Below are 22699 nucleotides of genomic sequence, written 5' to 3' on the forward strand. Positions count from 1 at the left end.
CACCAGCGGCGTATTGTCTCTTGCTGTAAGGTTCGATTATGTTCTGTTTGTTAGTTGGTTTGGTTTCCAGTTTTAGATAGTTGTAAAAGTAGGTAGATAGAATCGAAGCCAATTGATGGCAGCACTTGCTCCACTGGTGACTTGATTCGCAGTCCTTCCTCGATGAACTGTGGCATTTGTCCGTAACGAGGCATTTCTTTGTGTTTGTGAGGGTCATATTGAGCCAGAATGGTATATTGGAATCGGTTTCTTTCATTTTAGTGAAATACTTGATTGAAATGTGCTTTTCGTCGTGATCTGGTCTCGATGATGGTAGGTTGAAGTTGTGACATCGGAAGAATTGCGCGCCGACATGGATAACATCATCAAAAAATGTCCAGGTCGTCGCCACTTTTGCTAGCAACCAAAGCTCCAATTCAACCACAACCCGTTCATGCGCCTGTACTACTAACGCTTCCTCTTCTTCTCTTGTTCCTAATATTTAATCTTCACGCATAGAACACAATGGGCGCGTCTTCGTCCAAGGTTGCCCGCAGCGCACCGCGGAAATACCCTGCTCGAACTCCCGGAGCTGCTGTCCCTCGAGGACCTCCTCGCCCCAAGCCTGCAGCAAAGCCCAAGTCAAAGACATTGGGCGATGGTACCAAGGATGAGGGTAATCTACTAATGCGTACCATGTTTCACCGCTTGCGCTGATTCGCATTTTCTAGCTCTCCGTGCGGATTCTATGGATCCCGATTTCCCGACCGGCGACTTCTCGCGCCGTCTTCAGCAGATGGGCATTGCTCAGCCGAATCCGACATACTCTCCCTCGTCTACCGCCTCGTCGCAGCTTGGTCCTCAAGCTCCCCTAGGACCATCGTTCGCCCCGAGCCGAAGCAACCCGACCCTCGCCGCCCTCGAAGCCCGACAGAGATTGCAAGATGAAGCGGAAGAGGATTTCGCAGCGATCGGCCGCGGCGTCGAGGGCAGACGGTTCCTCGACATGAGGACTGTGGTGGATGCTACGAAGCTGCGCGATCGCGGTGTTCCCGACAAGGACATTGAGTTGAGGCTCAGGATACAACCAGGGCTTCTGGGGAGGCTCGGTCCGCAGGGCATAATATCGCACGTCACGAGTCCCAACTAAAAGGGCAAGACGCAATTGCGAGTTATAAAGTCGTTGTTCTTCTACCTGCTATTATGACCAAAGGAGTGACGCAACGAGTATCACGACTGTACAAAAACCTTTTCTCCTCGCTCCCAAAAAATGTTTCAGATACCCAAAGAAAAATGTTGACATCCGACCTGGCTATGCGCGAGCGTGCTTTTGTTCCCCGATTCTCCCCTGGATGCTGTCTAGCTCTTACCAAGCAGCGTGACCGCCGTCGATGCGGAGATCGGCGCCAGTCATGAAGGTGCTTGCGTCGCTGAGGAGGAAGACAGCGGCGCCGCGGTACTCGTTCGGCATGCTGATGCGGCCAAGCATGTTCTCTCCAGCCCACTTGGTTTTGCGCTCGGGGTAGTCGTCAAAGAGGTTCTGGAGCATCTGGGTCAGGATGTAGCCGGGGGAGAGGGTGTTGACCCGGATGCCGTATTGGCCCCATTCAGCAGCGAGGTTGCGGCCGAGCTGCACTACAGCAGCCTTGGATGGGTTGTACACCCTGGTGAATGCGTGAGCTGGTGAAGACTTGGTAGTTCATGCGTGTTACTTACGGTGCTATCATGCCCTTGTTGGCAATGGTGCCGCTCATACTGGCGATCAAGCAGATGCTGCCCGGCTGCTTGAGGCGCACCATCTGGCGGGCAGCTGCTTGCGCTGTCATGAATGCGCCGGTGAAGTTGATGCTCATCATGTTGTCGGCATCCTCGGCCGTGTACTCGAGTGCTGGTGTCTCTTGGTTGATACCGGCGGCGGCAATGAGACCATCCAAGCGGCCAGTGGTGTCGGCGATGCCCTCAAAGATGCGATTGAGCTCAGGAACGTTTCTCACGTCGGACTGGTGGTATGTGAGGGAGGTGCCAAGCTCCTCTTCTGCCCGTTTGGCGACCTTGGAGAAGCCAGAGGAGGGGTCGTTGGCGGGCGAGGGCAACCTATCAATGGCATGGACTGACAAGCAGTTAGTGACGTGTGGTACAATACGCCATGCCACACGATCTCACCTGTTGCACCCGCCTCGAGCAGGGCCTCAGTCTGAACAAGACCTAGACCTCGCGCACCGCCCGAGACGACAATGACCTTATTGCGGAGGCTGAACTCGGGCAGAAGGTGAGGCTGGCCAAGAGCAGCGTTGCGTTGGGGAGTGGTGTTGTGAAAGGCGCGGACGGCGACAGGAGCGTACCGAGCTGTCCGGAGAGGCAGAGCTGGTCTGGGCAAAGGCTGCCGGGCCAGCGACCTCAGGACGGGAGCGAACTTGGACATTGTGTGTCGGGGTGAGGTTGTGAGGATGGCGGGAGCTTGGATTGTCGTTCAATTGAGCTGACGGCTTCTTCTCGACTCTACCTCGACATGAGCGGGAGGTCGGGCCCTTTTGTACGGAAGCTCAATAGTCATGAGCCATACCCGTCATGGCCATGAGCTTCCCCTCGCCGGGACACACCCTCGAGTCCTCATGGTTTCTTAGACCGGATCGAGATTTCCCAATGGCGTTTCGTCACCTTGACCACACCACGATAGGTGTCACGAGGGAGAATCTCTGCTCTGTGGTGGAGGGGTAAAGCAAAGAGCCGTGGGCACAGAGGGGAGCGACTCTGCGAGTGAGGGTGTGTGAGAGTTTGCGCCTCTGCCTGACATGGCAGGGAGAGAGGGAAGCACGAGCGGCTGCTGTGAGAGGCGTGCGCGCGGGAAGGGTCAAGCACTAGGACGATATTGACGATGCCGAACGAGGCTCGGATTTCCTTCAACAGTTAACTCAGGTCCTAGCCGAGCTACGATCGACGTCAGCCACCCTTGACGCCCCCGCGTCTTGGCCCTAACCTTGTCTCTCTTTGGGGGGAGTGCTGCCTTTTGCAGGAGCTCAATGGGCACGGTCGAGCATCTTCTGCTGCTTCGTTGGAAATCTCATGACCAGGTATCAGAACCCGAATACTCACCGAGGAGCAGTCCATGTCGCAACGAGCCGATCAGTCCCATGGGTGAGGGCGCTATTGACTGACTGTCCTGGGTGCGTGTTGTGTGGGGAAGGTTCAAGCGGAGACTGCTCCGGCAATGGGACCTTTATCCCCAGCTTCCCCATCAAGCCGCAGGGAGCTTTCTCCAATAACGAGACTCGGCCTCTCCCAATTCTTCTCTCTCCTCTCCCCGTGGCTCTAGATCTAACATTAGCATGGGCCGGGATGTCGAGTTTGGGGTAGTGGCGCGTCGGTTAGCGCTTGAGCCATTGCAGTCAAGTCATTTCGCTATATCAGTCTTGGAAAAGCATTTCGGGTCACATTATCGCGAACGCAATCTTAGCACACACATGGACTCTGGAAAGATAGCAGGCCGGCTTGGGTGACACGACGCTGCTCGTCAGCCTCAGTTTTGTTGAGAGGCCCGACTTCTTCCCCCGCACACCCAGCCGAGCCACTCCAGGCCAAGCTCGCGGACTTCCCCGCCAGAGACATTGGCATTGATACCGGTCCCGCCGCCCACCCTGCCCTAGGACCTTCCATGATAGTTGCATTGGAAAGGATGGAGAAGCACATCATGAGATCTGGTAGAAAGAGGAATCCCGTCCCTCGCTCGGCGCCCTCGGGGTGGAGTCTGCCGAGACGTGTTCCTGAAACGGAGATAATCTCGAGGGTGGGATGCAGCGCAGTGTGCTTGCGCAATCTGGCTCATGAAGCCCAAAGGAACCCAATATGGGCACACCCAGGCTGTTCCATCATCTATGACCATCTGTACATGTAATCTGGAGGTCAGTAGATGGTCATTCAAACCAACACTCTACAATCCCTACGCCAAAACGTCACCTCCGTTGGAGTAGATCGGGATCGTCTTCCCATCGCATATACATGTCCGCAGATGGGGAAGGTAAACGTAGATGTGATGTATTGGAATCAAGGTTGAGATCCATGGGGCGCTCCCGACACGTTGGAAGCTTGGGGCGTCCCGGGCAAAGATCGGCAGTGTCAAGACCGCCCAAGCATCAGCATCAGCATTGAGATCATGCTTCCACTGCAAGAGACGGACATAACTCACGAGGTCAGGTGCATATCCTTCTGCCGTGCCGAATATAACCATCCATTCTTCCATTGGCTACGCGGCTGCATCAAAAGCCTTCACGTGCGGAATACATCCCTGCCCCGCAGATCTCGGGGCCGACGAACGGGCGAGGAGAGTCAAGATGAAAGGGCGACAAGGGGGACGAGGGTCTAGATGGCAAAGGTGCATCTCTAAAGCCAAAAGAAGCTTCTCTTGCAGCTGGAGAGGCCCGATAGCCCTCCCTCAGGCCTTTGTCCGGCTGGCAGGCCGGCACAGCATGCCCTTGTTCCATTTTAGGCAATCCCGGGGACGTTGGCTTTCGGATGACATGTCTCAGTGGCCACCGCCCACAAGGTGAAAATACCAAGAGTCTGGAAGCATCCCGCTCTCCTGAGCGCCATCCGCTTGCGGGAAGCCTCTGGGGCTCCCTTGTCATGTTTTTCTTTCTCGCCCTACCCCTGGGGCTGGCCATCTTCATGTGAGCAGCAGAATCTGTCTTGATCCACAATCTGTAAGGGTCCAGCGGTCAGAAAAGCGATACACGAGTTCTTGGTCTTGAACAGACATGGCCGGATACACGTTCCTGGATGAGATGTCGGCTCTGGCAGTAGTCGGCCATGTACGTCGGAGCCGAGCGTCAGCTCATGCGCTAGGCACACTGGATGGATGGACCCTTGACGGATGCCCTCATCTGTAAGTGAATGCCGATGTTGCAGTCCAATCACCTCGGACAAGTTAGCCGCCTTGGTATCAATCAGCAACAGTCAGCATGGATGGCACACCCCCAGGCCAACATTCGGTTCAGCCAGAATGGGACAGTGTAGCAGAAGCTGAGTTATCATGAGAAGCAATCTGTGTACAGCCTCAATGTGAAAAGATGCAGGAACAAATGCACACAGCCTCCTCTTCCTCCTCCCCCAGTCCGCTGTCGAGTCGAGAGCTAATATCCTCTGTATTGACCTTCGAAAAGGCCTTAGTTAGCGCCAAACCAGCCAATGCAATAAACCAATAAAATAGACGCTATAAACCAGAACAATAAACCGCTGACGCCCTCCTTTTTAAAGTTGCCTTCTTTTCTCTTCGCTTTACCGTCCGTGCCGTATCCATTCACCTCCCCAGTCAAGTAGCATCGTCGATCCATTGGGAGACGGTGACCAGGGTGGTGTAGACCATGGCAATGAACCCAACTACCATGAGCGCCACATCCAGTGCCTTGACCCAAGCCTTTTCCGCAGCCCCCTTGTAATGCAGATACGCCGGATAGATGTAAACCAGAGGAACACAAGCAAAACTCCCAATCAATGCAACAAACTTGTCCAGATCACTGGCGCCAACGATACTGACACCCGCGCACACTCCCACGATGAGCGTTCGGAGCGCGTTCTTCTTCCACTTGATCGCAATGCTCTTCTTTCCTGTTGCCCGCTCGCCAAACACAGACGTCTCGATGATACGAGCCGCCGGGAACAGCTGAACAGGGTCTCCCGCTAGGACTGCCAAGGAGTAGAGAAACTGAACTGCGTTGACGAGGGGCGAGTCCTGAGGAAAGTTGGAGATGACCTGGATCTTGGTGCGCTCGCCAAAGGTGGCGTAGCACATGGCTCCCACTGATGTGAAAATGATGGTGATGATGAACATGACAAGGTAGAGGAGGTTGCTGAAATGCTCAGGCTTCTTCATGCTTGACTGAATCGGAAGGATGAGACCAATTCCTTCAAACGTAAAGATGGCCGAGCCCACTGTCAAGGGAAAGTCAGAGGGGTTGAACAGTCTGACTGTCGGGTCCATGCCATTCCGAGAAAGAGCTGCAACGTCGTAGTACCAGATGTAGACAATGCCGATCAAAATGAATGCATCGGCGAGCAGAGCGACAGGTCCCAGCTTGGAGATATTTCGGATCAGGGCAAGTGGGATAAGTATGAGCAGCTGCAGGGCAATCAGAGTTGGAACACTCAGCATCAGGTTGTGGTCGCCTGCAGTAATCGCATCGAGGAAAGCCCAGAGGTTCTCTGCCGTGAAGATGAGTCCAGCGCAGACGAAGCCAAGCTGGGAAATGGCAATCGACGCAAGGATCAGACTTCTAAACCGTGGGCCAACGATGGCAGCGCCCAGCTCTCCGTAACCTCCTCCATACTTGTCACGGCAGTCGAGAAGAAGCCGAAAGCATCCACAATTGACGAGGGACAGAACAATGAGGGTAATTGACGAGAACAGGATACCTCCGTTGCGGAAGGCCTTGGGAAGGAACATGATTCCAGTGCCAATAAAGGCCTTGATGAGCGTGAAAAAAGTCTTAGTCGTTGTAGCATCGCCCTTCTTGTGCAATCTCCTAGAGCTCTTTCTGCGACCAAGAAGTGGTCGAAGCTCAGGTGGTTGTTCCACATCGGCCTCATCTCGATCGTCGATAGCAGATTCGTCTTCACTATCAGCATCCTCGAGATCTTCGCCAGCAAAGCTGCCGTAGAGGTCGAGGAAATCGACAAAATTCTTCGCAACGACAGTGTAACTACTCATTCGCCCCTGTCGTGCTCGAAGTTGCAAGTGGTGTCGTCTGAAGCCACCAGGCTCACGCTGTTCGGGGTATGATAGTTCGTCGGCAGGGCCCAAGCGCGGAGAGGCGTGGTGGGAGAAGGTGTTGGCACGACGAATCGAGTTTGCACGAGCCTTGATCTTGAACATGTCGCGATGCATGTCACCTCCCTGCAGAAGAAGGGATGATTCAACGGGGTCTGCTTGGGAGGATCGGTCGAGGCTGACAGCGGAGGCCGAGGGAACAGGAGCTTGGGACGGGCCCAAGGCAACGTCGGGGTCGGCAGAGTAGCCATCTGGGAGATGCCGATCAAGGATGGCCGCCTGCCGCTTGCTGGTTTGGCTGCCCAGGCTGCTCGGGGTTCCGTTGAAGTCGGCCATGTTTATGAATTCTCGAGTTGGACGTGGTGGTCAAGGTGACGTAGGTGGACTAAAAGAGCTAGAGCTGCAGCTGTGCTGTAAAGCTCGATGAAGAGTATGTTGATGGGACAGATTCCAAGAAAACAATATTATTTAATACCCTCAGCTGCTTCAGCTGCCTCTGGAAGCTTCGGCTACCATCCGTGAGCGGAGACGAGAATTTGTCGAAAGTATATGGAGAACAGGAACTGCGAACGGCAGGATCACCAGGTTCGGTCAGTTCTTGGACGACATTCGGGTCGGTGGAATGTCTCTCCCGTGAAGCGGCTAGCTGTTTGAGGCTTGGAATGGTGGGGCGGAAGACACCACGTGCATCCGAGATTCGAGCAAGTACAAGTACCCGAGACACCCTTCCATTCCGCACAATCGCGCACTTGTGAAGAGCGCCACGAGGTACCAACTACACAACCTCTTCCTATTCCGAGATCTTGTGGCGCGGTGCAACCGGCATGAACACCCAGCTCGGTAGTTGGCCTTCCTCATTCGACAAAAGCTGAGCTTCCGGGGAAGTGAATGGCTGAGAAGTCTCGGCTCTTGCTCGCCATGCTTTGAATGTCTTGGGCTTCGGAAAGTTTGATCTAAGATTGGATACATTGTGTCTCTATTGCATTTGTATTTAATTAACTTCACAATGCTTTTATAGTCTGCTAGAGTTCTTCATAACGTCACTTACAACCAAGAAACGACTACCAGTCTATCACGTAGTTTCGTTTCCTACTTGAGTGTCCAGAGATTAATCGATCGAAAAATACATGTGCCAGGCACCCTATAGTCATCATTCATTCCCTTGACAACGTGAGAATCTTCTTGTTATGTCTCACTCTGCCAAATGCAACGACACACCCTCTTCATTCCCAGCCGGATTTGGAATCTCGACCAATGTTGCACACCCCTGACAATCTGTAAGACAAAGACAATATCTACAAGTAAAATTCTATTGATCAACACCCCCATTCTCGATGATCAATTTACGGCATCCCAGCGGCTGTTTAGGCAAGAAGCTCCATGTGGTTCATTTATGGATTTTGAGAATAAGACATTGATGTCTTAGAACAAAAGCTTCGTAGGAAGAGATTCGACAGAGACTTGATCTTGGTTAATGGAACGCAACCTAGGTTTCGTGCGGAAGTAGAGTCAACGTGAAATGAACTGTCCACCCCTAGAACAAACTACGATTCCATATGCGTCTTCCTGTTCATCGAATAGCATCAATGGCCCTTATAGATAGTCTTTCGTGAGTACAAAAAATTGGGGACGGGATTGTTAGTCCTACCACATTGGCCAATATTCATCTCATATTCCAAGAACCAATGCAAGCATTGCGCCGAGCGCAAATGCCCTCTTTGATGATCAAGGTGGTATAATAACGAAATACCCTGCTCTTAGTCGTGCCTACCAGGGTGCATTGCGAAGGATTCGCTGAAACTTGAATCGCATATGTACCTGCTCCTACTTGATGATTTCACCTCCCTCACACAATCAACCCGAAACAATTTGCGTGGAAACTGTCGATCTTGAATCTGAACTGCTGAACCTTCGTTACAATTTTCCATCTGCTGTCAAGATCGAGAGGCTCATCAACATGCCCATTTATGAAACCTGCCGCGTTGAAGTCTTCACATTAGTGGTTTCATGAAACAATATGGTAGTATTCAATGTGACATCGCTGGCATTCTGCCGGTGAAAAGTTCTTGCATGCCTGCTTCTCATTGTTTTCTCCATCTTGCGAATTGCTGATCGCCCTGTTTTCACAAGAAGGATTTTGGGCCGCCGATCGTCAGCTTGCCGACCTGCAACCCATGCATCTTGACGTAATTATAGCTAGGTGTCCAACCCGAGCGCATTGTATATCAAATGACAAGGCGAGAGTCGAGTGACATGAGGGAAAATAGGTGGCAAAATTCTCTAGCGAAGTTGCCATAGCCTGTAATTCCTTCACGTGTATCATTCTCTTTCCAGAATGAAGATAAGCAGCTCAAACGTCACCAGATAGAATATAATGAATTGATGGATTAGCAAGGGACCTAGAAGATTTTACCCAATAGCGGTGCTAAGTGAGCCGCTTGGACAATATGTTAGCAGTTAAGGCAGCGAACGCATGAGTTATATCATCCCGACACAACAGCGAACAGAGGCTCAATCATCCGATTGCCACAACCATTACCAGGATTAGGCATATTAATCGTTTAACCAAGTAATGGTTGAAACTTCTCTGGGGAATGGTAACCTCATACCCTGGAGTCTGAGAATTGTTGATCCTTAAATCTCCTAATGGGGGAAACGCCAAGGCAGACATCGTCTCCTCCTACAATGCACGTTTCAGAGACTAGGAACGAGCTTGGACAACATGGTGCGTTGTTGAGACGATCGTATGTCGATAGAATTGAGAATGCCCTGGATGTCACTGGAAACTGCGAAAACCCTGACAGATGCCCCTGCATCGCCCCCTTTCAGAGCTCAGCATTAGATGGCTCGCTTGGACATTGTTCGGCTTGTGGGGGATGAAGAGACTGAACCTGCCGTCACAGCCCTGCGGACAAACCAGCCTTGGTCTTTTTTCATCCCCGGCTGGTTCGGGTGCACCCGTGATGGCCCACAGGAGGGAAGGGTACCCGGGTCCCACGATCATCATATTCCTTTACTTTGAATGGGCATATTGTTCGCTGGAGAGTGCCGGGGCTGAAGGTTTCTGCACTGTTCTTGACCCTTGTGGATTTATCCGATGTAATACACGGTGGGTCAAGCGGTTGCACTCCTCATAAACTTCTCACATTGTGTAGTCCCCGAAGGTGCATGGACAAACCCGGATGGTGGCGACACCCATGTCGACATTGGCAACAAGAAGGTTGCCTATGGCTACACCCCGCCCTGGTACGCCTTTGACAAGATCAAGGAGGAATGCCCTTCGAATGGGTGCAACGGTGAGAACAAGATCGAGTACGCGACCGATGTCATCTAGAACGGAGAGATGAGGCCCGCCACAATTACTCTCGCTGTTGGGGGTAGCTTCAACGGTGTTGGAGAACAAGGAAGCAGAGATGACCTGGTTGAAATCGTCAAGGCTGTTTCTGGTGCCTCTCAATACTACTTTGAGCAAGGTGCTAGCTATTACGTCGGAAATGGCTGTGCTGTATCGGGGTTTATTCCCTGTTCTCGTACGCCTTGACTCTCGCGAATTTGGTAGAACTGTGCTCACATCTTTCTAGCTGAAAAAAGGAGTATGATGACCAATACACGGCGACTGATCTCGTTGTTGTCCGAGTTGAGAACGAAGACAGTGGCCTCCTTGCAGACATGTCTGTCAGTATCAAGGTTGACGTTGACGATGGCGGTGAGGGTGTCTGCGACACTATCATGTCGGTCGGCGGTGCCATTGCTGGTGCTATCAATGGTCTGGCTGCCGGAGTTTTTTTTTCCCCTAGCCACGTTGGCTTGTGCTTAGACTTAAAGCAAGACTCCGACGCGCATGGCGTAGACCAAAGGTTGCCGAGTTTGGCTGGACTGGATTCTCACCAGGTGAGGTTTGTGGTATGGGGTATTCTTTTATTGTGGATAGTATTCGATTCTAAGTTCACAAATTGTAACTATCATGGTACAAATACCTACCTATCCATGATGGAATAATCTGGTTTCTCCTGTGGCAGTGTGATAAACTGCCTATGATTAAGTCACGCTTAATTGTGAAGGAGGAAGAAAGAATTGACAAGATAGCTGAAATGTGATCTGCGAACTTCGTAGCAGTGTTATCTGTTAGTGTTTTTATAGGGTCTGCGCTGGAAAATGGAGATTGTTCACGTCATACACAATCGTGAAAGAGATGGCATGCCTGAGATGAAGTGAAAAGCGCATCCATTCCTCCTAAAGACGACTTGTGATGGGCGTCTCATATTCATTCTCAAGTGATTGCTTGCCCATCTTCATTTTCCCTCTGCGCATTTGATGTGGTTGGCTGTGGTGATTATTTGGCGTTGCGGCGTTGAACTCTTTGGGGTCACCGTTGTTTGCAACCTGCCCGAGGATGGTCCCAATTCTTGGTTACAGCGAAGGTGTCATGCGTGTTTCCAATGTTCAGAGCTTGGACCAGCAAGCTGGCTTGTCACTGCCCTCTAGGTACCTGTCAGGGGGTCGCTAACAGCTCTGGGCCATGCGCGTTCATCCATGTCAAAGGAAGGCTTGCTGTCAGTGACCCAACCGCGTCGCGTCGCGTCAAGTCGTGTTGGCTCTCCGCCAAGATTCCGCTCCGCTCCGCCCCGCCACCGACTTGCGGTGGGAATAACCGCAGTAAAGCCGAGTCGGTCTGGCAAATTTTCTCCTCAGGCAGCGCTGTCACACTAAACCTAATGAGCATGGACGCGCCTGTCCTTTCGCAGCCACCTGAAAGCTCATTCACCAACCTCAACATCGTCGCTCACGCTCATCAATACCGCCAAGATGAGCTTCGCACCCCTCAACCCCCGTCCTATGCTGCAGGATCTCGTCAGCAGGACCGTTCTTGTCCGCCTAAAATGGGGCGAGGTGGAATACAAGGGCACCCTCGTCTCTGTTGACAGCTACATGAACCTCCAGCTCTCTGGCACCGAGGAGTACATCGCCGACAAGCCCACTGGCTCTCTGGGCCAAGTGTTGATTCGGTGTGATCTTACCCCTTCTTTTTAGACGCGACGATGACAAGCTAATGGAGGACCACTGCAGGTGCAATAACGTCCTGTGGGTGCGCGGCGCCGACGAAGGCAAGGACACGGATGCTGCGATGACGGGCTAATCCACCATGGCAAAGGTGATGGGACTTTGTATGGGGAATGAAAAGGAGGACACGGCGCTCTCAACCTTTCAGAGTTTTGCTCTGACACGAACCCTACGTCTGGGGTCACACCACACACCTCTTAACCACCAACCGCCTGCTCAAGGCCAACTTCATGTATCCGTCTCCGGCATCTCCCAACGAGACAACGGCCTTGAACTCATTTCAGCCTAGAACAGAAATGGGCGAAGCGACAGAGAAAGCCTTGTCAGGCATGGCAATGTGCCAGGGGCTCTAATGTTTACTCTTCAATCCTCAAGATCACCACCCATTATTCTTTCTCTTTCATGGCTCCTCGACGTTCAACCTGGGCGATTTTTCACGTGGTTGTATGGACAGTCATGGTTCTACCATGATACATCTGTGACTGGGCTAGCTGATGAGGCAGAAACCCTCTTATCTGTGTATCAAGAGGCTTTGGTTGCACTGAGATTGCGCATGCCTCCTTCAGGCGGTGCTTGGAATCTCGCCAGACTATTTTGCAATTCCGATGATTTGGTCGTGCCACCATCTTCCCCCTAAAGCCTCTTTTTCTAGTGATCCATGCCCTTTTTTGCAATGAAATCCCCGCAAGATGAACTTCTCTGTAGCAGAACAATATTGGCATTGGTTTTGAATCCGCCACTGTGCTCACGACTATGAGGTTCGTAGGCCCGAGTTCTGCGAATTGATATGCCTATTTACAGGCTTTGCCAAGTGTTTTCAAGTAGGCCGATATGATCATTGATAGTCTGAAACGAACCACTGGACAAGGATATACGTTATGAAAGCTCCGTTTGCTATATCGTAAGTTGGCCTTCCTAGGTTCTCATAACTGATCGAAACCCCATTTTAGCTTGTTTAGAGGAGCCGTGTTCCTGTAGGGTTGGCTCGATACCAACGTACTGGACGTTCAAAGAGGTAATATCAACTAAAGCAGCCTTGCAGAAAGACAAGAGCTTCTGGAACTCCATGTATCTAATAGTTGAAGTTTATGATATGAGAAGGAGAATCATTTTGTGTGTCAGAACCCTACCAGAATTGCTGGAAGCTCTGTCGTTACCAGGGCTTCAGGAATCGCATGAGCTTGCGCTTTATCATGAATCGGACTCCCTGCCTTGAAAGCCATCTGATAAAAAACAAAGTCAGAGCATCTGCTCAAGAGCAGATGAAATAGGCCATTGATCCAGTAAACAATGCTCGCTCACGTACTTGGATTTGTTACAGTTTGAAAGGCGCAGTAGTAGAAACGGAATGCTGGACTGCTTTTCTTGGTCAGATCTGATAAAGTGGCCCGCTTGTAATGCTGTTCGAGGCCGAGGGGATGGTTATGTCGCTGGATTTCGGAAAGAAGAGACATCTTGAATGCTGTTCCAGGAGAATAGTGATCCAGAGACATCTATCATCATCACGAGTTTCGAGGACACATAACCCTATGGGATAGAGAAACGTGAGACTATTTGGGACTAGATGAGCCACCAAAGGGCGGGGAGGCACTTGAAGAGTTTCAAGTCTCTGGACTCAAGGCCGGAAAGCTCATGGTTTGGAAAAATCTCAACGGGCATTCGTTGGATGGATTTGAAAAAAGAATTAGAGGACATTTGAACGCATCCGGAGAATTGAATGCAAGGGACAACTCGTTGTAGCCCTTATCATCATCGAACCGGTTCTTGGCCCAAGTTGGGCATTCAGCTTTGAAGTGGCAAGGGGACGGCGGTCTGGACTCGATGAGTTGGCCCTTGCCCCAGCTCGCTTCAAGAGGAACGGATCCAGGTCAAATGGCTTGGCCAGTGCTGTCGAATGGCGTGCCCAGAATCGCCATTACTCACCCACTTGGCAGGCTGCAGGCCGCCCGTCGGATATGTGTCCAGGTATGGCCCGCCCTCGCTTGCAGAGGAACATGCTGTGGAGAAGGGTAGGCAGGTTGGTTTATCCATGGTGCCCACAATTTGTCGCTCCCCGGATCAGTGCCCAGAGTCAGCTGCCGGACCGCCAACTCCCAGGCATCAATGCCTCCAGCTGTCTCCGTCTCCCATCAGAATTTCGCGAGTCTAGAGGGGCGAGATTGGTAGCATAAACGCGCGCCTTCGTCAGAATAGCTCTCAAGTTCAGAAGCAGAGCTCGGCCACTGAGTCTCAGCGAAATGAGCACACTCAGTCGAATGCTGCGCCTCTGGAGAGTGGCACTAGACCTGATGCAATAGAATGGGCCGAGATGGTGCTGACAGTTTAGGTGTCTTGTGTGACACGGTGCGGCTGGGACGGAAGGGAGAGAGTGTCAAGAAAGATACATGTGGCCAAAGTATTCTGGGGCAGCGCACCATCGGAAGCGCAGCGCGACCAGCTGGAATCCGTCAGACGCCTGAGGGCCTTAGTGCAGTGAGTGAGCTGTTATTTATCTTGGAAGAGGACCATCAAGCCAATCTAGAGCTCAATCGTGCTTCAAAGTGATTTCTAACCACCGAGTAGAGGTTTCCCAGCTCCTATCGACTTTACGTCTTACGACGAAGCAAGGTCGTCGCGGCAGCGGGCGTTCGGGGAGGGGCTTCCTCCCGTCTTTTCAGTTCCCCAGAGCCCCGTAATGCCCTTTATCCGGGAGTCGATTGGGGCAAGAGGTGGTGTGAGCAGGCCATGTTGGCTGACTTCAGTGGCTCTGGAGTGATAAGCATAGCGGTGGGTCTCGCTGAAGCGGGGAAACAGGATCGCGCCGTTTTAAGTGCCGTGAATCTGGGGTAAGCGGGTCTTTAGCGGGCTCAGTGGAGACGCTTCAGGGGGCTTGGGGACCCTCTGGTTGCTGGAGGCTGTGATTGATGGACTGCGAAAGACCTCTGAATAGCGATGAGACGCTGAAATGTAGGGGAGCAGGCGTTGAAATGAGCAGTAATTTGGGGCTCGGTGGCTTCTGGCCCAAGACACTGAGCAAACACGGCAGAGTGGCACAGAGGAAGGTGCGGGCAGGGGCATTCTTCCCTCTTGCGTTGCACCTTCCTGCTTTGTCGTGCCATTGAATGCTACCAGAATAAAAAACAAACATGCTCACTCATTCCCGTAAGCATTGCCGTGCAACGGGCTTGGGACACCGTTTTATCTCCATCAATTGATCCCGATTCTGAGCTGAGTCTTGCATTTCCAACACAAGCCGAGTGAATCGTCGAACGACCCCAGGAAGGAGCGGCCTGCGACTGCGACTGTCGACGTAGAAAACACGCCACTGTGGACATCTGCCGGCGGGGTCGTTGTCGGCTCCAGACCAATTCATTTGTTCCCTGCAAGTCCCTACCCTCCCCTGCCACGTACCTCGAACATGTGTGCCCTGGCGTCTGGGGGTCTGAGACTCAGGCAGGCTGGGAGGCTTTCCTCGATGGTTTGCCCTGACGGGAAGCTGCCTGGCTTCAGGAACAGCGGCATCGTAATGCAACACTCAACAGCTTGATCGCGGCCCAGCGCCAATCCTTTGAGACTCTTTTACCTAAGCCACCCGCCCTCAGCACCTCAATCTCAACTGAGGGAGCAGACCTCTCGGGGAGCAGATCCTCCTGCATCACCCCGGACCTCGCGTCAACAACAATGACTCTGAGGCGTCGCTGGCGTGGCCACTTTGCAGGAGATAGCGCCGTCCTCGACGGCCGCCTCCTGCTCGCTGCAGCCCTCCTCTCTGCTTGCGCCGCCTCATACTGTTTTCAGAACCATGCTGACCAACCGCAATGAGGATTTGCGCGACAGCCAAGTAAGTCACGAGGAGAGGCACGACGTAATGGAGGGCACGAACAGGTCCGCGACGAATCACCGTCTGTCTCGACCTGCCGGAGAGTTTGAGATTGGGCGAGATTGCAAGCCATCCGCGCTGGATTGCAACCTTGTCCGCCAGCACAGTACGTACTTTACTATGTACCATCGTTCCCTGCACTAGGTGCTCACAACTCAAGGTATTGTTCCCCCCCAAGCCACGACCTGGCAAGTATACCCGTCTTGTTGTCTCTTCGCCTCGTCGCCGTGGTGTCTCTCCCTCGCAGGTACGCACCTCGAGGGCTCACGCGCCTTACCCCGCTCCATGTTTGTAAGAAGCCTACAACAGACCAGGTTGCACGTATATAACGGAGGCAACTGCCCTTTTCTGTTTGACTTTGGACTTTGTAACTCTTCTTTCCATCATCACAGCCATCAAAGCCACCAAACAATCATCACCTTCAACGACAGCCAACACAGACCTACCTCTGACTCTTTGTTGCTTCCTTTTCTCCAAACAACTCCTTCATCAGATCCAGTCGACGCTCTTCGGTTGGATTTCCAGTAACAACAGTGAGTACCCATTTCGACTCCCTCATTCTCGCCGCGTCCCCAATGCCTCTCCTCCCTTCAGCCAACCACACAATCCATTTTCGATGCCATCATCCATCAATAATAGGCCTACATGTCGCTGACCATTTATCTTAGAATACCAAGAGCCATCCTAATCCTATCACCAACACACAACATGCCTCACCGCGTCCCACGACTTCCCGCAGCCCGCCCCTCAGAGATCTTCTGCATGGGCGCTGCCGGTGTTGGAGTCCTGACCCCTCTCTACCTCGTCATGCCCGGCGCCGAAGAGCGTCTATCCAACCAAACCAACAAGTGGGCTCCTCGATGGGAGCGCAACCTCAGCTACTTCATCCCTCCCGTCGAGCGAGGTGTCCAGCGCATCGAGCCTCCTGTGGCCAAGATGGTTCAGCGAGTGGAGGATCGTCTGCCTCTGGAGAAGATGGCCAAGTCTGTTGATAAGGGCATCCGAAGCGGTATTGCCCGGTTCAACGGCGAGCCCAAGCCCTAAGTACATCATGTCCTTTAGTCGAGCCGCAGAAAGGCCTTTTCCTTTTGTACATTACAATAGCATACCCGGGTAGATGACGCATTGTCCACAAGACCCATACGAATGAAATGATTTTCACATCTGTTTGTTTTGATGTTTGTGAACATGGTGCTCAAGTGATGCCTCGTGGGGTTGGTCTATGGTTTGGTGGTGTGTGAGATGGTCTAGACCATGAACTCACACTGCCTGTCCCTTCTTCATGCTGGGTTCGTTCAATTTCCATCCGGGTTGACGCATGATGTCGTATCATTTCTGTTCATCCCCACCTTTCGTTGTCTAGCATTCCCCTCTCATCATCGTCAACACGTCTGTGACGTTTGAATACCCGCTCGTTCACAGTTCAGCGGATGTTGACCATTCCCATAACGCCACCCACACCTCGCCTTTTTGGTGCATTAGTACTCTGACTTGATTCACAGAAACCTTTCAACCGCCGGCTTGAATATGAGTCCATCTATAGTCCGTATTGATTCTCCCTGGCCGATATTCTCGATTCGTCATAAAAACACGAGCTGGGTTTATTGAGCCTCTGGAACTCGACCTGTTACGACATCAAATACCCGCCCACTCTCGTTGTTAGACCTTGTAGCCCGATTCACCTTCTCTCGACTTCTCGTCCATCCAATCCGGACGAACGGCTGGTGATGACCTTCGCCCATGTTGCCACCATCCCGTCCCTCTACCTATTCATGGGTTATCAAGATTAGACTCAAGCCATCCTACTCGAGTCTTGTGTTTCCCCCACCTTGACCTATACATGCCTTCTTGGAACCAATATGCAAGACCTATGAGGCTCAACTGATGTCGTGACGAGTGGATCCTTGTCGCAACTGATCCTGGCCTGATAGCTTCACTCTAACAAAGCACCCCGCTGGATCCTTGGTGGAGCCACCTTCGTCCAACAGATGGCCTCGGCGGCTCCTGTTGTTGTCCTGGCGCGTTTGGGAATGGGCTGATGATTCTACTGCATTCAGGTGCAGCTATAGCAGGAGCTATCTTTTGAGAATGACGAACCTCCTCCGTGGATCCGCCTTCATCACCGGCGCCGCCTCCGGTAAGTTCCGCCGCTTTCGGATCACCGGGACCAATCTATTGTCGCCTGTCTCTCGGGGAATGCGTCCCTGATCCCGCGTTGGTCTGGAGCCGCCGCTCTTAGCGTCACACACCTGCTGATCGCGCCACCCTAGGTATCGGGCAGCACACTGCTCTCGCCTTTGCGAAACACGGTATCACCAAGCTGGCCTTGGCGGACATAAACCTGGAGGCTTTGCGGACGTCCAACGCTGCGCTCAAGGACCAGTTTCCCCACGTCGAGATTTTGACTCTGCACCTTGATGTTCGCAGCCCATCCCAAGTCAAGGAAGGAATCGCAAAAGTCGTGGCTCAGTTTGGGCGTCTGGACATCGCCGTCAACAATGCCGGCATTAGCGGCAGCGGTCGACAGACCCACGAGATAGAGAATGACGAGTGGTTGGGGGTTCTTGACGTGAATCTGCAGGGTGTCTATCGTTGCCAAAAGGAGGAGCTTGCAGTTATGGTCAATCAGGAGTATGACAATGATGCAGCTAGAGCTTGTGATGATACTAAGAATCAGCAGGGACCTTGGGCCAAGAGACGGCCGCGGAAGGATCGTTAACGTTGCAAGCATGCTTGCCGTTGTTGCGCCCTGCAACCGTATGGCTCACACTGCTTACACAACTTCCAAGCATGGTACGGACCCGGAGAGACTCCAATTGGAAACCCAGTGTTTCTCCAGACTGACTCTCGTAGGAGTTATCGGGTTAACTAAAGCAGACGCCAATTCATACGGCAGCATGGGCATCCGGATCAACGCTATCTGTCCCGGATACGTCGAAACGCCTTTGCTCAGAAACACGATGGCCCAAGACCCCAACTCCCCTCTCGCGGCTGATCTTGCCAGAACCCCGTTGAAGCGGCTGGCGACGATGGAGGAGGTGGGTGATAGTATCGTTCTCATGGCCTCTCCCATGAATAGCTTTATGCAAGGTGCTAGCATTGTGTGTGATGGCGGCTTCACTACCAACTGATATGGGGACTTGATGGAGAGTTCTTGTCGATATTTGGTGGACTCTGAGCAGCTGGTCTCTGTTTCGTCTGATATCCACACATGAAGTTTGCAAGTTGAAGAAAATGCAGCACGCAGAAAACACTTAGCACTCGTTTAAGATTATCCGCAAGTAAACCATAGAAGAAGCAGGCTTTTTCACATCACTTGAGCTTTGAATGTGTTCCTGAACGGCGAGTTGAATTGAGCATTGGACACTGCCACTTTGATGGACACTGCCACTTTGATGAACACCATGACATGAAACGCGCTACAATTGTCAACTTTGTGAAATTGGCTTGCTCCATTGTTTGCAAGCCATCTTAATCTTACTGATATTTCGTATGTGATCTCGTAGCAAACATAATTCCAAGTTCAAACCCGCTCACTTTGTTAGACCTGAACAATCCACCCCCAAACTCCAATCGACATGAGGGTATTCCCACACCAAGCCTCCCACTGACAGAAATCTATGAAAAGCTGAAAAAGTCCAAAGAGTGGTTCCTTTGGCTTCCATCATCACCTTGTGATGTCTTGTTTGCATTCTGGACCAAATTGCCCAACCCTGCAGGGCTTGCTGAACTCATATCACCACCACCCATCCAACTGGTATCTATGGTGGACATTTTCATTCCCATTGCATCCACGCCTTTCCTGTCACTGGCTGATCTACCCTCATCTTTAATTGAGCCAAATGCGGGAGCCCCCGACATGATGCCACTTGAGAGGGCTGCGCTTTGATTCAACACTGAACTGGCACTGAGCCCTGCTGTTCCTGAAGTCCAGTCGATTGGAGTATCGTAGGAAACCAAACCTTGAGCATGTTGCATCGTGCTCAAGTTCCAGCTATTCGAGGAAGGGATGCCAAGATCCATGGCTCCCGGTCTTCCCAACAAGCCACCCGAGGCATCACCATTGGGGCCCATGTCGATTGCAGCGCCACCGACAAAGCCCAGATCCAACTGCCCAGATGGATCGTTCATGCCCATGGAGAATAGTAGTGAGTCGAACTGCGGTTGGTGCTGCTGAGTGGGCCCATAGGAGAAACTCTGCACCTTGTCGGCCTTGGGTGGTGGCTGAGTTGAAACGGCGGAGTATGGTGGCCGCGGGGGAGCATACTCTGAAGATTCCCTACTATTTGTTGGTCGCCTCTTTTTGACTGGTTTGCCAAGCTCGGGGTCTGCAGCTTCCCGTCTCAACGGAATCGTAGAGGAGGGCAAGTCGCTCGGAATAGAGAAGCCACTTGTGCCACTATCAGCAACACTGCTGGCGCTTTTATAGCTTGTACTGTCCTTGGGAGATTGAGCTGACTCGGCCATGCTGTTTCTGATCTGATCAAGCACGGCTTTGAGAAGATTGTCCATCCTGCTGGCCGGATGGTATGCGTAACTCATGTCGCCAACTGCATCGGATAGAATCTCTAGATAGCCTACGTATGTCCGGCGGTCCGGCTCATTCCGCTGGTAGGTGAGGGCTGCAATCAACGCAATGGCTGCGGCTCCGGCATGCTGCATCCCTGTCACAAAGATCTTGCGCCCATCGAACCTCTGGCGGTGCTGCCAGAAGATGCGAGCCACACGGATTGCCTGCTGGGTACAGATGCTGCGAGACAACGAGGTACGGCTCTCGTTGCCGAGCCTCGGAGTACAACCGATACCCAAGGAAGCATCAGCAACTATAGACCCCAGATGATGCCCAAAATCGTCAGTGCTGGCCGTGTGGTCACTCTTTGGACTTGAATGCGATCCCGTGCTAGCGCCATCCCCAGTGATGGAGCCGTACTTGGCCCATGGTTGATGAAGGAGAATCATAGTAACATGGTACTGCTGGTGAAGGAGGAAGAAGCTGTAAGGCGCTGTTTTGAGGTTGCTTGGTTTCCAAGAAAGGCGTTCCGGAAGTCTTCGGTACCAGTTTTGGAGTTGTCTATCAAGATTGACGACTTGCAGGTACCGATTCTCCTCCGCCTCGCCTGCACTTGAGCCTCGGCTCGAGCCTGTCAGGTCTCTTATCTCGACGATCCGTCCTGCTAGCTCCATCAACTCGATCAGTTGCTCGTAGATCTCCGAGGTCATGTCTTGCTTAGGCGGATCGAGGCCGATGGATATAAGTTGAGAAAAGCGGTTGGACAAGAGATCAACGTCTTGGCTCTTGATGGCCAAAGGCCTTCCAAGAAAGAGACCCCAGTATCTGTCATAGATAACGCAGGCTTGCATAGCCATGTTCCGAATCTTGGTATCCTGCTCAGACATCTTGCTTGTGCAGTCGAGATGTAGGCCAATATCAAAGGCAAGGCGATTTGCCATTCCTGAAAGCAAACTAAGCATATACTCATCGAAGTTCTTTTCTTTGTTAATTTCTTACCTGAATACATCCAGCCGGTGTTGTCCCTGCCAACACCACACTCTAGGTCGCCAAGAAGCAAAAGTGCTTGAACACTGGGGATACCTCCAGGCCGCTCCAGCTCACTGTCAAGCATTGCTTTTGCCTCCCGGTGGAGGGTGCTCTCCCTTCGCCTCAAAGTAATCCTGCGCATGTCTTCTCGGTCCATATCGGCTGATCGGTAACCCATCGCCAGAATGGTAACATGAAGGAAGTGAGAGTAGAACTTGGGATACGGAGACTGGCGGTCAGCCTCGAAAGCCTCTCGGTCGATGATCTGGATCGCTGAATTATAGTATTGGAAGAAATGATCGACGAGGTAATCATGCGTTTCAGGATCCAGAGATCGGATGATGCCTTCTGCTTGTCGGACCTGCTCTGGAGGCTCACGAGTATCATAATGATCTGAGGACCCAGCATACACGTGGCTGTTGGCGGTGGGACCAAAGAAGCGTAGTCCTCCAGATATTTGATCGAAAGACAGATTCCCCTTGGTAGAGAGCAGACGGTGAATGATGTCTTCCTGCTGTGGGTCCAGGATCCGTATCGGTGACTCCTCTTTGATGATAGTCGATAGATTTCCGTCATCGTGGTCACTTCCAGCAGCCATGTAGTCTTCATTGCGGGAGTCTGATGGTGAAGGAATGCTGTGCCATGGTGACGCCCTCTCTGGCTTTGGTAGCGAGCTTTGGTTGCTCGCCGCCGGGACAGTGTCTTCTGGTTGCCCACCTGAAGGCTCGTGCCTTGATTTGGGGGGATGAGACGCAGGAGGCGGCACAACCCCCTTTTCCAGCAGCATGCCCTCTAGCATGGAAATTCGGTCTGATAGAGAGGACATGTATGCCTTGGAGATAGGCCTAGGAGGGGATATTGTCAGTAAAGGGCCTCCCGCAGTGAACCTTGGTCCGTACCGTCTCCTCTCGTCATCGTTCTTGATGATGCATTCGGCGCCCGTCTTCTGACATGCTGTGCACGTGGTTTGGTCCTTCGGAACTACGCATCGGATTCTTCGGTCACGACATGAGGCACAAGCGACAGAAGCGCGATGGCGTACTTGCTGTTTGCTGGGTTGGCGGGCTGGCTGGCTCTTGGGGGCGACATTCTCTTGGCCCATGATGTCCCCCACATCTTTGCCGGCAGCCTTCTTTGCGTCGCCAGAAGGGGTCATGGCCAAGCGTGCGTGTTTCAGGCAACTGGGTTGGGTGGAAAATGATATGCGAGCCGTGCGTACCTATTGACGGGGCCGCAGAGGTCGATTATCAAGACCCAAACCCGCTCGCTGGGTAGGCAGTTGGTTGTCGAGGAGAAGTTTGGGTCCGAGAAGCGGAGATGGGGGCAACAAGCTGACCTTGGAGCTTGGGCCTTTCCCCACGGGGGGTTGTGGAGCTGGAGCTGGAGCTCTCGGGATTCGGGGAAAGGTCATTGTGGCCTGCAATAGTCAAGCAGGCTTTGCCCTTTAAGGCCCGCTATCCCAGAGTCTTGAACCTAATTGTTGGAGACGAGGCAAACCGTC

The 22699-nt window shown here is 52.4% G+C and overlaps 8 protein-coding genes across 8 annotated transcripts; 5 read left to right on the forward strand and 3 right to left on the reverse strand.

The window, feature by feature from the left end:
- Positions 1-504: 504 nt before the first annotated feature.
- Positions 505-1129, forward strand: NCS57_00043700 (uncharacterized protein; the record flags this gene model as incomplete). Its single annotated transcript, XM_053050523.1, has 2 exons — positions 505-655; positions 711-1129. The coding sequence occupies 2 exons, from the start codon at positions 505-507 to the stop codon at positions 1127-1129; spliced, it is 570 nt and encodes a 189-aa protein (XP_052919038.1).
- A 216-nt stretch (positions 1130-1345) lies between these two features.
- NCS57_00043800 (uncharacterized protein) lies at positions 1346-2401 on the reverse strand (the record flags this gene model as incomplete). Its single annotated transcript, XM_053050524.1, has 3 exons — positions 1346-1643; positions 1696-2089; positions 2143-2401. The coding sequence occupies 3 exons, from the start codon at positions 2399-2401 to the stop codon at positions 1346-1348; spliced, it is 951 nt and encodes a 316-aa protein (XP_052919039.1).
- A 2883-nt stretch (positions 2402-5284) lies between these two features.
- Positions 5285-7075, reverse strand: NCS57_00043900 (uncharacterized protein; the record flags this gene model as incomplete). The annotated part of the gene is made up of 1 exon (XM_053050525.1): positions 5285-7075. The coding sequence occupies one exon, from the start codon at positions 7073-7075 to the stop codon at positions 5285-5287; it is 1791 nt and encodes a 596-aa protein (XP_052919040.1).
- A 2349-nt stretch (positions 7076-9424) lies between these two features.
- NCS57_00044000 (uncharacterized protein) lies at positions 9425-10073 on the forward strand (the record flags this gene model as incomplete). Its single annotated transcript, XM_053050526.1, has 2 exons — positions 9425-9464; positions 9895-10073. The coding sequence occupies 2 exons, from the start codon at positions 9425-9427 to the stop codon at positions 10071-10073; spliced, it is 219 nt and encodes a 72-aa protein (XP_052919041.1).
- Positions 10074-11476: 1403 nt separating this feature from the next.
- NCS57_00044100 (Sm protein F) lies at positions 11477-11876 on the forward strand (the record flags this gene model as incomplete). Its single annotated transcript, XM_053050527.1, has 2 exons — positions 11477-11745; positions 11807-11876. The coding sequence occupies exons 1-2, from the start codon at positions 11546-11548 to the stop codon at positions 11874-11876; spliced, it is 270 nt and encodes an 89-aa protein (XP_052919042.1). The 5' UTR covers positions 11477-11545.
- Positions 11877-16367: 4491 nt separating this feature from the next.
- On the forward strand, positions 16368-16703 carry NCS57_00044200 (uncharacterized protein; the record flags this gene model as incomplete). Its single annotated transcript, XM_053050528.1, has 1 exon — positions 16368-16703. One exon carries the CDS (start codon positions 16368-16370, stop codon positions 16701-16703), a length of 336 nt encoding a protein of 111 aa, XP_052919043.1.
- Positions 16704-17747: 1044 nt separating this feature from the next.
- Positions 17748-18790, forward strand: NCS57_00044300 (3-oxoacyl-[acyl-carrier-protein] reductase FabG; the record flags this gene model as incomplete). The annotated part of the gene is made up of 4 exons (XM_053050529.1): positions 17748-17796; positions 17930-18290; positions 18340-18452; positions 18513-18790. The coding sequence occupies 4 exons, from the start codon at positions 17748-17750 to the stop codon at positions 18788-18790; spliced, it is 801 nt and encodes a 266-aa protein (XP_052919044.1).
- A 487-nt stretch (positions 18791-19277) lies between these two features.
- Positions 19278-22354, reverse strand: NCS57_00044400 (Zn(2)-C6 fungal-type domain-containing protein; the record flags this gene model as incomplete). The annotated part of the gene is made up of 3 exons (XM_053050530.1): positions 19278-21112; positions 21169-22043; positions 22098-22354. 3 exons carry the CDS (start codon positions 22352-22354, stop codon positions 19278-19280), a joined length of 2967 nt encoding a protein of 988 aa, XP_052919045.1.
- Positions 22355-22699: the final 345 nt, after the last annotated feature.

This window comes from Fusarium keratoplasticum, chromosome 1, assembly GCF_025433545.1.
Source record: "Fusarium keratoplasticum isolate Fu6.1 chromosome 1, whole genome shotgun sequence".
NCBI classification, from domain to species: Eukaryota; Fungi; Ascomycota; class Sordariomycetes; order Hypocreales; family Nectriaceae; genus Fusarium; species Fusarium keratoplasticum.